This window comes from Nematolebias whitei, chromosome 21 (genome assembly GCF_014905685.2).
Source record: "Nematolebias whitei isolate Nwh7 chromosome 21, NemWhi1, whole genome shotgun sequence".
NCBI lineage: Eukaryota > Metazoa > Chordata > Actinopteri > Cyprinodontiformes > Rivulidae > Nematolebias > Nematolebias whitei.
Window position 1 is genome coordinate 23,122,702 of NC_056518.1, and position 15,920 is coordinate 23,138,621.

Sequence of the window (15,920 nt, forward strand, 5' to 3'; positions counted from 1 at the left end):
TCCATATAGAAAGACATATATATATATATATATGTCCTGTTTCAGAGCATATATTTGCTGTATTTAAAAATGTCTCTGGGTTTGAAAATGTCTCATTCCAGATTGGAGTGGAAAAATTCACTCCTCATCTTTGTCTTGTCCCAAACCAAATTTCAAACCATGTTGCATTCACTGTACCTAGGAAATAAAAGATTTTTCTTTTTTTTCTTTTCTTTTTTTTTCTGTTTCAACCATGGAGCTCAAACTTTATGCAGACAGTTTTGCTTGAGGTGTTAAGAGTGATTGGTTATTAACCTCTCAGCTGGCTGTGTTGTTCCTCACACTTCGTATTGCTGTTTTTTTAATAACATGGATTACTTCAATTCACGACTCAAGATAAGACTGTGCCTAAACTTTTCTCATAACGTAATGCTGAGGCTGGACACTTTAAAGCTCTATACAAGGGTTACTGGGTTACAGCTATTGCTAAAAACTAAAATACTGTAAAAAATATATAAATAAAAAGGATCCCACTAAGGGTTTCTATATACTGTAATTTTATTGTATTTTGACAAGAACATACTGCAGATTTCATAAAGACTTTATGAATTTCAAGTCGACTTGTGACAAAGGGACTAAACTTGTTTATTTTAAAGCTACAAAAAGAACAGGACATCATCAGCATCAAAACACACTTCAGTTGTTTTCAGGAATAAATCATTTGTTTTTTTTTAATTAGACAAGTTAATGAAAAAATACAAAGTTAAAAAAATGATTCCACATATTATAAATAATGAATCACTCTTGAGTTTGCTATTCAGTTTCTAAGAAGAACAACCACAAAGCTTGTTGCTCTTTTCTTTGTGTACAGTAAAAATGAGACCAAGATTAATCAGCCTGGTTGATTCATGCATTGTGCTGTGCTCTAGCCATTATTCTTATGATAAAGAAGAACTTTAATTAAACTAAATAACATGTTTGTTTTCTGAAGCAGATGGAACTCTAACATTATTTGTTCTAATAACCCCGACAAAACACAATCCCCTTGCAATCGCCTTTTTCATTAATTGCTCACAATTAAAATATAGAATGGGATACAAATCGAAATAGCCATTTCCAAACAGTTTGGAGTGCATTGTTCTACAGAGAGAAAGGTTATTAACAAGGAGAAAGCATCTAGGACAGGTGACAGTCTTCCCAGGAGTGGACATTACCTAGAGGTCAGACTGTCAGACTGTACAATACTCAGAGAAAACCCAAGAGCTCCACTTCAGACTCTACAGACCTCACATAACATGTTAAATGTTGAGGTTCGTGACAGGACAATTTGAAAAAAGCTGAACAAGTATGACTTTTTTTGAAGGGCTGCCAGGAGAAAGCCTTTCTTTTGTCTTACCAGATTCTTTTGCCAAGTCATGTTTAGGGTCAATTTACTGTAATAATAATAATACTAATATAAGCTATTTTTGGGTTCTGATTGTTAACAAATTTTGAAATACAACAAATTATTCATTCAATTAATCGTGATATGAGGCACCTTAGGAATGGGATAAATCAACTTTTTTATATTACAGTTCATTAGCACATCCTTGGATGCAAAAGTTTTTTCTTCTTTATATAGCGAGGTTCTCCAGGGATGTGTTCTTGGTAAACTTATATTTGAAATATACATGTATCTTGAAGCAAATAGTGTGTTCACAATAGTCTAGGTGTTATATTTCCAAGTCAGAATGTAGTGGAAGTGAGAGTACTGGTAGAGCCTCATTTAATTATGGCATTCAATGAACTACTGCAGAAGGTATTTGGTGTTTTTGCGTTTGAAATTTAATTACATTAACTTGATGTTTTAGCTTTATTTTGAAACATACATCAAACATACATCATTACTTTAATGACACTTTTTGAACAAAGTACTTGAAAGAAAGGCATTTTGATCTAACTCAATCAGAACAGCTTGAGCAATAAAACTAATTTAACAAAAAATTTCTGAAGCACAATTCAGATACTTTGGGAGTGGCACAAATGTGCATGTTGGCTAAATACTAGAAACTTCAGTTTGATTGTTGTTTACTTTGGAAACAGTGTCTCACTTGACTCCATCTGATCATCCTGGTCTGCAAATTCTAAAATCAGCTCATAATATTTGATCTCTTGTTATATGAAGTAAAATAATAAAATATTCAGGCAGGAAAGTTCAGATTTGTTATCCTGGAACAAAAAGCAAATTTTCTGCAGATAGTGTCAAAGAGAACATATTTTAACAAATTGCTTTTATACTTTTAAGAAAGCATGGTGAAATATTAATTTATACTTAGAATTAGGGCATTACAATTACTGTAATTGCGTTTTGACCTCTGTCAGTTAACTGTCAATGCAGAGATGTGTAAATGTATTCAGTTCATAATGTTCTTTCTCTGAGTTATTACTTAATAGAATCAGCACAAGCCAGCCAAACCTTTGCAAAAGAACAAAAAAAGAACAAAAAAATACCAGCAGTTCAGCAAACACCGCCTGACTTAAGCTCTTGGCCCTCACTGAAACCAATGGGAGCGATGAGCGTCAGAATGTTTTTAACTCTGAACATTTTGTGCTTACTCTCTAAAACAAAGCTGAACTCCTCCTTCCTTTTTTCAAGCCTCTCTCCCTCTACCTGATATTGACAACACTTTTCAACATGCCATCCTACACACATACTCTGGGCCTCTTTACAGAGAAGTGCAGGGAGCGGCTCTGACTTGAAAAACCAGAAATACTGAGGACAGTCAGGAGAAGGTTTCTCTGCTGGTCAGAAAAATCAAGAAGAAATGGAGGATTTCTGTGTATAAAATGGAATAGAGGGGGGATGGGTATTTTGCCTTTAAGGAAACTGCATTACACCGTGTCCACACTGCATATCTATTTGTCAACCTGCGGAGGCCAAAGAGCACTCAGACAGCCTATGGAGGCTGGCCAGGACGCCCACGCTGCATACGACTGACACACGTGCAAGAACAGACACACACACACAAGATGTCCTTCAGTGGATGCTTGCTTTGATGGATTACAAATACAAGAAATTATTCACATACCTGAAATACCTTTACATAAAGGCATGCAAATGTGTAAATCAATATATATATATTTTCACACAAGATACAATAAACAACAGCAATTTTACCTTGTTGGTGAGCAACTGACACACTTGAGGGACATAATCAATTAGGCATCCTCCACTGGGAAATGCAGGGATATGAAGTGCAGAAGAGCCTCCCAGAGCACTGGTCAGGGAAAACAAAAGAAATAATAAAGCCTGGAAATTCTCATTATAACGTTAAACTATATATTATAGTATCTATTTTGAGACTTTTCCATGGCTTCAGGACAAGTGCAAGATTGTGCATGACTTCATGGAAATGAATGTTAACTACAGAGCAAAACAAATCTTGGGAGCGCATTAATATTTGACGCCATTTACCTGATCTGAAGAATTAAACATATAATTTCAAAGATTGAGTCATGCCTGTGGCAACCTCTTCATTCTCCTTCTGTTATTATTTTGACATCTCTCTGATTTAATCCCGCAGCACAGCTACATTAGTGATTAGCGCATGCTTATTTAATCAGGAAATCTGCTGCTGCAGCTCCCCAGTGACTAACCAACCGGCGTAGTCACTCCCTCGTTTTTTTCTGATCTGGGGCAAAACAGAGGGAATACCCTAAGGACGGGTTAAAAGTCTTAGAAGGCGGCTTTATTGCTATAAATGCTCATTTAAAGACACAGAACGTGTGTATGTGCGTGCATGTGTGTGTGTGTGTGTGTGTGGGGGGGGTTATCCAATAGTTTTCTATTTGTATTGTATTTATCCATCCATCCATCCATCCATCCATCCATCCATCCATCCATCCATCCATCCATCCATCCATCCATCCATCCATCCATCCATCCATCCATCCATCCATCCATCCAAACTTTATCTAAACATTTATTTTTCTCCAGAACATATTTATTAGAAAAGCTGCCCAGATAAAACATTCAGAAAACAAATATATTTTTTTAAATTATTTTTTCTAGTTAATTTAATAAAAAAAAAACATATATATATTATTATAAATGAATGAGACTTTTTGACATTTTCTCCAACTTAAAAAGCTTTGGTTTAAAAAAAAAATTACTCTGATGAAAACATGAGTTCATTTTTGTTAAGCAAATTCCTAAACATACATCATCCAGTCATATCTCAAATGTTGAAGTCTGTCTGATCTCTGGTCTTCTGGTGTTTGGAAAATCTAATGAATTGTTTACAGAAAAACTGGAAATATAACAGTGATTACCAGCTTCCTGTTACATCATCTTGACCAATAACAGCCTGGAAACTGTCATCATGCATGGAAATACTTTTCACATTTGCTCAGATACAAGCTGACAAACAAAAGGAAAAATATCACAAGATTGAACATTCCATTTCCGATGAAAAGCAGTGGGAGTTGCAGGGAAGGTGCAACAGTTCCTGATGAAATCCTCCTTACTGGTATGAGCTAAACCACAACTGTTTATGTGAAAGAGTTTGAACAGAGTTCAAACATGGTCAACAGAAAAAGAAAAAAAAAACACTTGTACTAACAGGATTATAAGAACAAGATAACTCTGGAAGTACTGTTTCATGTACAACAGTGTCTACACATAGTTTAAGTTGATAAAATCAAGTAAAGATACAATGCTTTACACAGATTTCAATATGTGGTGTTAAAGCTGGTATTAACTGGTGTTCAGCTGAATATTAATAAGACCCTATTCACAGGGAAGCAGGGTATGTCATGAAGCCTTTTTTATTGTCAAAATCCTTTTCTTAAGAACTCCAAAGCCACCATTTACAGTAGGCTTTGTGCACATAATTAGCATTATTCTGTGCACCAACAAATGGTCGATTGAAAATGGCTCACAGCCACGAGGAGAAAAGCCTTTGAAAATGAAAATCTAAATGATGCCCATCTATCCTCCCACATATCTAAGAATAGCGCCACATCATTCAGATGGAAATGCAGACAGAGGCACAAAATAGATGGTTATGTGTTTTTCGTCACTCGCTTGTGTCAGTGGCAAGCTTCTGAACAAAAGTAATGCTTTTTGAATGTATTAGATTGTACTCTTGAAAATGCTGTGAACAAAGGATGACTAAAATCAGCAAACATGTCCAAACATCCAGGACTTCAGCATTTGAGTAATTGAGACCAAGTTCCAGAAAGAGAACACCTTCACGATTATTTAATTAAATGTAACTCAATCACTTGTTTTTTTTTTCTACATCCAAATTCAGTTTGATCTTCTATAAACGAATCAACACTTTGCAACTCACCACAAGCAACGACACTGAACCCAGATTTGCCACCAATCTGCGTGAATGCGTGTTAAAGTGAATTATAGTGTAGAAGTGCTTTGAGTGGTAAGAAAGAATAAAAAAATAAAATTATATAAATGCCAAAATCCATGCTCATTAATCCAGGTAAAAATCCAACAAAGTTCAGTCAGTTCATCTGGACAGTTTCTTTTTTTGCTGAGATGTTTCGTCCTTCATCCTTCATCCAAAGGACTTCTTCAAATCTGAGAAGACGCCAAACAAACTGATTCCCACAAACAGCATACTCTATAGTGGAAACAATGTGGGAATGCTGTTGCTGTTTATTGGAATCAGTTGGTTTTTGGTGTCTCCTCAGAACTTCTCAGATATATATATATATATATATATATATATATATATATATATATATATGTTTTAAACACTTTACATACTCTTGCAATATTATAAACAATGTTTCTAAAGTCTAAAGCTTGGCCACACCCACTTCTCTGCTATGCATGGTGAACAGCTGATCAGTTGCAGGAGTAAGCTTTTTCTGCAGGTTTGGGCTGCACAAATGTGTAGCAGGTGCTAAATAATTTAAAAATAATTAATTTAAAATAAAAAAAATCCATGCCGATCGTGCGGCTCATGCATCAATCAGCCAATTGTGTGTCATGCCCAATCTTATTTTGAAAAACTGAGATAGACTGGACAACAAACCGTGAAGTAGCGAGGGACTACTCTAATGTATTTTTGACAGAGAGGACCAAAGTGGAGATTTCTGCTCATAAAGCACAGCAGCATCTTTGGAGAAAATCAAACAACACATCAGAACCACCACCTTGTATCAACAAGGTGCATCTGAAACTTATCTTAAATGGTATCATGCAACAAGACGACTGCAAACACAGCAGCAAATGTGCTGAAAAATAAAAGAATAATATAACTGTCCAGACTTCAACCTGACTGAAATGCTGTGGTGGACCATTAAGAGAGCTTTACAGAATGCAACCCTCCATTAACTGAGCCAACGTTGTAAAGAGGAGTGGGTCAAAATTCCTCCACTATGATGTGAGCGATTGATAATGTCATACAGAACATGCTTACTGTTATTATTGCAAAAATCAATTATATTATTTGATACAAGTTGAGATAATCATGATTTATTATATGAAACAATAAAGGAGAAAAACGCTATTTTAAAAACTAAATTATCATATTTTACAATATCTGTAGATGCACATACGCAAGATTGATTTAAATTAACTAAATAAAGACAGGAATAAATATACTGCTCCTTAAAAAGCAGTGCATTCGTTAATGAGTGTTTTCAGACTCCCTGGAAGTGCTTTAAACTGAGCTTCCTGTGGGTGGACTCAGAATGGAGACATAATGGTGTTTTACTCTGTAAGTGGCACCCTGAAGAGTCCCTGCTTCTGTCTCCACTGGTGACACCACTCTCAACACTACCCACACAGACTGGAGTCATCAGGCAGACATGCTGCTTAACTCGAACCCTTTGAGCGATCCAACCTACTGCATGACATATTTACAGTAGACTGTGTACATGTAAACACACAGACTCTCATGCTCTACAGTGACAGGGTTGCCTGTGACTTCATCGAATGGAGAGATTATCCTCCGTGACTCAGGTAAATGGTGACGAAGCTGTTTGTTTGTGTGTGTAAGAGGAAAAAACAGGATGGGTGTGTATAGCAGCAGGGCAGTAGAAAGGCTAAATGCTCAAATGGAACGAGGGCAGCAGTTCATTATCAAAGCGAAAGATGAGACCAAGACGAACCATTTGGGGATTCAAATGCAACTTCAAAGGAGCAACATTTCCATTTTGATTGCCTTCATAATTTTTAAAAGACTAGAAGGCTGTAAAGTCTGCTCGAAGACTGCACAAAATAAATCCTGTGGTTCCTCTGAGACTGGACTAGGCACCTTTGGCCTTTGGCTACAGAACTCTGTGACCTCTCCTCTATCAGCAGTAAAAACAACGCAGCTCCTACTAACAGCAACTTTTTATTAACGTCAGATTAAGATGAGCTTCGGGCACAACTTTTATATTCTGAAGTATATTTTTAGTTTGCCCAACAGAGCAACAATTTTGTATTGTATGCAACTTCAACCAGCTCTCAAGTAGATCCTGGACACTTGCTCTTAAGACCTTTAAAAATTTGTTTGCTGTGAAGCTCAAGTTATTTCAAATTCAAAGTCAAGGTTAAATGAGCTCAAGGCCATACTTTTTGAGGAAGATCTCAGACAAATAGTATCAAGCACACTGTAAGGTTTGATGATTTTCAGTCTTTATTTAGACAGGTTAATCCCATTGAGCCTCGATGATGAATGATGAATAAACGTCTTTATGTTTCTATTTGTAAAATACAAATATAAATATTCATTTTACCAGTCTGACAGACTGATATTAAAACATGATGTCAGCAACTAAAAAAAGTAGGTGACATTTTAGATGTTTAAGGACGACCCCCTGAATGTTTTAGACATTCATATTTTTCAGAACATGAGTCTTAAATGACAGTAAAATATACTTTAAAAAAGTTTCAGAAAATTTAAGAATTTACTCAAATCCATTTTTGTTCTATACAGTTTCAATACAAATGTATGAAATTATGCATGTATGGAGTTTCTGCTTCTATGTTCCTTGAATTTTATTTAGTATTTTTTGCAAGATTTGGTGGGGGGAGTGGTGGTGCAGGAGTTAGAGAAGGCGATCCTGTGATCGGAAGGTCACCAGTTCAATTCCCCAAACCGACAACATCAAAATGTGGGTGGGAATGGTGAAGTACCCACACCTGCATCTACTCTCATTTGTGCCATTCTTGGCCCTTGAGCAAGGCCCTCAACCCCCACCATCTGCTCCCCCCGGTGCCATAGATGTCAGCTCTCTGCTCCACACAGAGGGCTGTGGTAGCTCGATGGTCTGTGGTTGCGTCAGGAAGGGCATACGACGTAAAAACAATTGCCAAACCTTCATGTGAGTTAGTTCGCTGTGGCAAACCCTGAAGAAGGGAGCAGCCAAAAAAAAAAAAAAAAAATTTTTTAAACATTTGGTGACTCCTACATGTTTAAACCAACAACCTGAAAAGCCAAACTACGATTTGGACTCCTCCTCCAAACAAAAACAGCTGCACGGAATGAATAGTTTGACTTCAGCTTCAAAAACAATATAAATCCTGCATGTTTACTGTGATTTCAGAACGCTTGCATGCTGAGGAAACACCGCTTTCAAAAACAAAGCTGCATCGCAAAACTCCTTTCACACAGATTTACAGAGAAACGTATAAAGCCCAAGTCTTCAAGGAGACAGGAAGGAGGAAGAGGCAGCGGCGTGCACGAGAGGCGTCTGCAACTGACAAGTCGGCACTGTCGAGTCTGTTTTTCCGAGTTAGCTGCAAATTCATTTTATCAGACTGACAATTTCTGACTGTGGCAAGATGTTCACAAAACCTTGAAAAAACTATGTGATTGAAATGCAGAGATTTTCAAAGGCCATGAAACACCTCTACAGACCCTGAAGAAGGGACGCACAAAGTGCACACCCACACACAGTCACATGCACACACATCGGCAGGGAGGCATGTGTGTGCACAGGCGTACATACACACACACACACAGGCACCTACAGGCAAATGCAGATACACAGACATTAGTGCACTGCAGCCTAAAACTGTCTCTCTGTGTTGATTTTTCTGGGCTCCTAAATCTGGTTTGGGGGCAGAGACGGTGCCCACTCGATTCTTTTATGCAATGCAGCAGGTTTTCTGGGGGAAGGAGAGATGTATCCAACTCGTCTCATGGGCACATTGAAATCAGGTAAACGAGAAGTGAGAGTGAAAAAAAAAAAAGAGCAAAAAAGTCTGGATAGGAAACGCTCGGCAAAGGAGGCTCGAAATTAACAAGAAATCAAAGTCTGTACATAAGGGCTTCTTACGATGAGCCAAAAATAAGAACCGAGAATCTGATGGAAGCTGCAGGGACACAAACTCATTACTTACTCTAATCTTTCATTATCACAGGTACAACCTCAATGAGCCATGCTAACGAGCACTTTTTTTGCTGCAGGTAACAGCTGGAGGGGATATTCACTCTGCACAAATCTGGTGCATGCTCAGTCTGTACCTTAAGGTTTATGCAAATACATTGTGACAACACGCATGTTTAAAAAACATTTAAGTCACTAAGTACTTTTTTGAATTTAGATTTTTATAAATTATTCATTTAGTGGTGGCAGGTGAGCAGTGGTGGGATGTAACTAAGTACAAGAACTTCATTACTGTACTTAAGTACATTTTTCATGTATCTGTACTTTACTTAAGTAGAGTTCAATGTGGGTACTTTTGACTTTTACTGCACTACATTTTACATCAAGTATCTGCACTTTCTACTACACTACATTTCTATAATGCGTTGAGTTACAAGTTTCATTCACGTTGTAGCTTTTTGATTTGTTTGTTAATTTGAAAGTAATCAATGGCGAGAGGGGAGTTGGTCCATTGAATCACTGCAAAATGGTCAGGTAACGTTAGACCTTCCTTCAAGAAGAGCTAAAAGATTATTGAAAGACTATAGAAAGACTACTCAGTACAGCAGGACAGTTTCTCTCTTCCAAAAGAGCCAGACTGGACTCAAAAAACTTTGAAAACCAACTTCTTCCGAACTTGAACAAGAAATTCTTGCTTATTATATTAAAATGTGTCAGTTCATTATGTTAGGAAACAAGAGATGTCTCCAAATGTCTCGACACTCGGGTCCATGTTTTGAAAATGGCGTCAGGAAGTTAAAATATTGTTCACTATTGACCCATTACAAGGTTGACTAGACAGTATTTTAAATAGAGTTGATGACAAACTGGAGTTGAACTGATCCGAGTCTATTCCTTTGTTAGGTCTAATGCTCCTTTTTTCAGACAAACAACTTGTACTTAAATGTGTTTACTGCAGTTAAAATGACACATTGATTTTCCTTTACATTGAATAAAAACTATCAAAGGTCCTCTTTTTTATTTTGCTTAATGGCATTTAACTCTGCATGTCATCCCTGAAATTCTGATGCACAGAATCACAAGTCCAAGCGTGAACTGTGTCACAGAGTAAACACAATAAAAACATCTATAATCTGCAGCATTGTTCATTAAAATGACTCAACATGTATTACAGTATTGTGTATGTAATGTATTACAGAAAATATACATACGGTAAACACTTAATGATATTGTAGACCATTGCATTTAGTTAATACATTCAGCAAGTACTTTTACTTTTAATATTTCAAGTATTTTTAAAAGCAAGTACTTAATTACTTTTACTTAAGTAAAAACATTAATGTGGTACATTTTTGTCTGTTTATTTGTACTTTTACTTACAGAGTTTGAGGACTTTCTCCACCACTGCAGATGAGCGAACCGCAGAGGGAACTCAATCATTACTAAAGACATTTGAATTAGTAGATTTTTCTAAGCTTTGTAAATTTGTTAAACTGCTCAAATGTATATTGATCAAATATTTAAACTTACAACACCACAGTGAATATTCTCAACGGTGTCTTTTATAAGAAAATGTGTTTCTTTTAATGCTAATTTATGTTCATATTTAAAGTTGCTTTAAAGTTTATGAAATTATTAAGGTCTAAAAGGGGCGGAGATAAGTTGTCTCAAAAACGTATTAATCCTTATTATTGACAAATGTAAGTTTTACATTTCTTTAGCTGCTCACTGATCCCTGAAGAACTGCTGCAACATACCATTATCCAAAAAGAGCATACATTGTGCTTTGCAATAATTTGTGAAATACCCCACTCCTACTTAATCTCAATACAGTTTACTTTTCTGTTGACCAAATCATTCATGTTCATAAGACAGCAGAGGCCAGCTACTCTTGGAACAAGTTTTAGAGTTTTTCATTAGTTCAGTCTGATTTCGATTTGATTTTAATTGTACACAAAACAAAAAGTCTTTGCAAAGCATGATTTTAAACACAAGCGCAATGAATAGCCATCAAGCAGGCAGTTGGTGACAGCGGAAAAGAAAAACAGAAACAAACATATTTACTTTGAAGAAAAGCAAACTAGGTCCAGACAGAACCACAATGACCACACAAACAGTTGTGATCAATCACTTACAACAAAGCCTCAGCAACTGTTAGATCCAGCTGAGATATGCGTTTGATCTTTATCTTGAAAAAATCTCAAAAACTGTTTTGTTTTTTTTTGCATAAAAATGCAAGTCAACCTACTCCCAACTGACCCACTTGATCCAGGATCATTCGGTCCCACTGGGATAGAAAAATCCTATAATTTTACACCCAACAATACCACAACTTCCACACCAAAACAACTTCAGGACCTGATTTAGCTTGACAACAAATTAAGTGTAGAGACGCCTCCAAAACCTCACATTTTTGATGCTCTCTAAACGTCTACATGAATTTAGCAGCTACTTTAAATGAGTCGGGAGGGAAAAGCTACACAGCACAACACCATCCTTTTCACAGCACATTTCCTTCCAGGCCTCCTGTAAAATATTACATAACAAATGAACACTGAATCTTAATCAGGCGCATCTGTGCACCTACAGAATAAGAGCTTTTTACAGCACATAATCGATAGCGTCTACACAAAACGAAGCAAATAAAGTCCCATCAGAGAGACGAGCTTGTGGAACCATCTATACACATTCCGCATTATCTGTAAAAACGTGGGTGTCTGTTGGGGTTTTCAGCATGTTTTTTTTTTCCTTCACGTGGCTCTGAAGGGCTGAAAACATTAGAGTGATGATCTGTTTGAAGACAGAGGAAGAACAAGTAGCAGGGAGAGCAGGAAAAAAGAGAAGAAGAGGGAATAGATAGAGGTATAACACTGTAGCTCAGGGGGCTTACGACTGCGTTCAGAGCTTTCGGATCCGAGCTCCAGCTGAAAGACAGCAAAAGTGATATATCAAACAACTCAGGAGTGATGGAGAGAGAAAACGGTAGAGAGGTGGAAGGGAAGAGAAAATGAACATTGTTTTATTATATTTTTTTCTTGGTGCGTTTCAGTCGAGCGAGGGACGACCTTGCCGGTGAGAGCGCAGCGCTTTTCTTTCTTTTAAGTCCCACTCACTCTCCGAGTTTCCCTTTGAGGATCAGCCAGAGGGATCAGCAGACGAGAGGAAGTGATGGAAACGCAGAGAAAGATGGAGGGGAAAGAGACGAGAGGTGCACATGTGAAGAACAGGAGGGGTGAGGGCGGGGGAGTCGAGACAAATGACTGAGGGGACAAGAGTTAAAAACTTATAAAGTGTGAATTGAGTGATGGATGGAGTAAATAACACACACACACACGCACGCACGCACGCACACACACACACACACACATAAATATATATATATATATATATATATAAGGAGAGCAGAAAGAAATCGATTTTTTTTTATGAATCTAGATAGTCCTGGCGATTCTGAATAGTTTCTAAAGGTCTATAAATCGATTTTAAAATGCAATTAAGTTTTATATTTTTTCCGCTCCTACTCCCCGTTCAGCTGCTGTAGAACTGAGCCGTGTACGCCACCATACAGCAAGCTAGTTAGCCAGCTCCCTTTATCTGAATGGAGCCTGCTAGCATGGAGGAGGGAGACAGCGCGATTAAACACGCTACTTCGTCTTTAAAAATCATTTCAGATCCTGCAATGTTCCGGGGGAAGACAGAGCTTAACAAGAGCACGGTTGTTTACAAGAAGTGTAAAATACAAACCGGATTCCAAAAAAGTTGGGACCCTAAACAAATTGTGAATAAAAACTGAACGCAATGATGTGGAGATGGCAAATGTCAATATTTTATTCATAATATAACATAGATGACAGATCAAAAGTTTAATCTGAGTAAATGTAACATTTTAAAGGAAAAATATGTTGATTCAAAATTTCACAGTGTCAACAAATCCCAAAAAAGTTGGGACAAGTAGCAATAAGTGGCTGTAAAATGGAAATTGAGCATATAACGAACAGCTGGAAGACCAATTAACACTAATTAGGCCAATTGACAACATGATTGGGTATAAAAAGAGCTTCTCAGAGTGTCAGTGTCTCTCAGAAGCCAAGATGGTAAGAGGATCACCAATTCCACCATTGTTGCACAGAAAGATAGTGCAACAATACCAGAATGGTGTTACCCAGCATAAAATAGCAAAGACTTTTAAGTTATCATCATCAACCGTGCATAACATCATCAAAAGATCCAGATAATCTGGAACAATCGCTGTGCGTAAGGGTCAAGGCCGTAAAACTCGACTGGATGCTCATGATCTCCGGGCCCTTAAACGTCACTGCACCTCAAACAGGAATGCCACTGTCAAGGAAATAACAGAATGGGCTCAGGAATACTTCCAGAAAGCATTGTCAGTGAACACAATCCACCGTGCCATCCGCCGTTGCCAGCTGAAACTCTACAGTGCAAAGAGGAAGCCATTTCTAAGCAAGCTCCACAAGCTCAGACGTTTGCACTGTGCCAGGGGTCATTTAAAATGGAGTGTGGCAAAATGGAAGACTGTTCTGTGGTCAGATGAGTCACAATTTGAAGTTCTTTATGGAACACTGGGACGCCATGTCATCCGGACCAGAGAGGACAAGGATAGCCCAAGTTGTTATCAATGCTCCGTTCAGAAGCCTGCATCACTGATGGTATGGGGTTGCATGAGCGCTTGTGGCATGGGCAGCTTGCATGTCTGGAAAGGCACCACTAATGCAGAGAACTATGTTCAGGTTCTAGAACAACATATGCTCTCATCTAGACATCATCTCTTTCAGGGAAGACCTTGCATTTTTCAACAAGATAATGCCAGACCACATTTTGCAGCAATCACAACATCATGGCTACGTAGGAGAAGGATCCAGTTACTGAAATGGCCAGCCTGCAGTCCAGATCTTTCACCTATAGAGAACATTTGACGCATCATAAAAAGGAAGGTGCGACAAAGAAGGCCCAAGACGATAGAACAGTTAGAGGCCTGTATTAGACATGAATGGGAGAGCATTCCTATTTCTAAACTTGAGAAACTGGTCTCCTCTGTCCTCAGATGTCTGTTGAGTGTTGTAAGAAGAAGGGGGATGCCACACAGTGGTAAAAATGGACTTGTCTCAACTTTTTTGGGATTTGTTAACGCCATGAAATTTGGAAACAACAGATTTTCCCCTTAAAATGATACATTCTCTCAGTTTAAACTTTTGATCTGTGACTTGTGTTCTATTCTGAATAAAATATTAGATGTTGGCACCACCACATCATTGCATTCAGTTTTTATTCACAACTTGTTTAGTGTCCCAACTTTTTTAGAATCCGGTTTGTAAAATTGCGGTACAGTATTTTGGAAATGCGACAAAATTCACGGACGATGAAAGCGAAGCAGCCGACCAGTGAACTCTGCAACAAACTTCCAGGCTTCCCCAAAGACTGCAAAGATTTCCCTCTCCATCTCCTGCTAGAACAGCTTCATCTCTTCTGGGGAGGCTGTCCACAAAGTTTAGGAGTGTGTTTATGGGGATTTTTGACCGTTCTTCCAGAAGCGCATTAGTGAGGTCACATACTGATGTTGGACGAGAAGGCCTGGCTCTCAGTCTCCGCTCTAATTCATCCCAAAGGTGTTCTGTCGGATTGAGGTCAGGACTCTGTGCAGGCCAGTCAAGTTCATCCACACCAGACTCTGCCATCCATGTCTTTATGGACCTTGCTTTGTGCACTGGTGCACAGTCATGTTGGAAGAGGAAGGGGCCAGCTCCAAACTGTTCCCACAAAGTTGGGAGCATGGAATTGTCCAAAATGTCTTGGTATGTTGAAGCAGTCAGAGTTCCTTTCACTGGAATAAGGGGCCAAGTCCAGCTCCTGAAAAACAACCCCACACCTTAATCCTCCCTCCAGCAAACTTTACACTTGGCACAATGCAGTCAGACAAGTACCGTTCTCCTGACAACCATCAAACCCAGACTCGTCCATCAGCTTGCCAGATGGAGAAGTGCGATTCATCACTCCAGAAAAAGCACTTCCACTGCTCTAGAGTCCAGTGGTGATGTGCTTTACACCACTGCATCTGACGCTCTGCGTTGCAATTGGTGATGTATGGCTTGGATACAGCTGCTCGACCATGGAAACCCACTCCATGCAGCTCTCTGCACACTGTTCTTGAGCTAATCTGAAGGCCACATAAAGTTTAGAGGTCTGTAGTAATTGACTCTGCAGAAAGTTGGCGACCTCTTTGCACTATGCACTTCAGCATCCGCTGACCCCGCTCCATCAGTTCACATGGCCTATCACTTTGTGGCTGAGTTGCCGTCATTTCCAAACACTTCCATTTTCTTATAACACAGCTGACAGTTGACTGTGGAATATTTAGAAGCGAGGAAATTTCACGACTGGATTTGTTGCATAGGTGGCATCCTATCAGTTCCACGCTGGAATTCACTGAGCTCCCGAGAGCGACCCGTTCTTTCACCAATGTTTGTAAAAACAGTCTGCATGCCTAGGTGCTTCATTTTATACACCTGTGGCCATAGAAGTGATTGGAACACTTGATTCTGATAATTTGGATGGTTGAGCAAATACTTTTGGCGATGCAGTGTGTGTGTGTATAT

The 15,920-nt window shown here is 38.4% G+C and overlaps 1 protein-coding gene across 1 annotated transcript in view; it reads right to left on the reverse strand.

Annotated features, from left to right (window-relative positions):
* The window catches only part of babam2 (BRISC and BRCA1 A complex member 2), a 91,896-nt gene that overhangs the window by 5,530 nt on the left and 70,446 nt on the right, over positions 1-15,920 (reverse strand). The window contains exon 8 of the mRNA XM_037695415.1: positions 3,137-3,236. Coding sequence (XP_037551343.1) covers positions 3,137-3,236 — 100 coding nt within the window. The remainder of the gene's footprint in view (positions 1-3,136; positions 3,237-15,920) is intronic.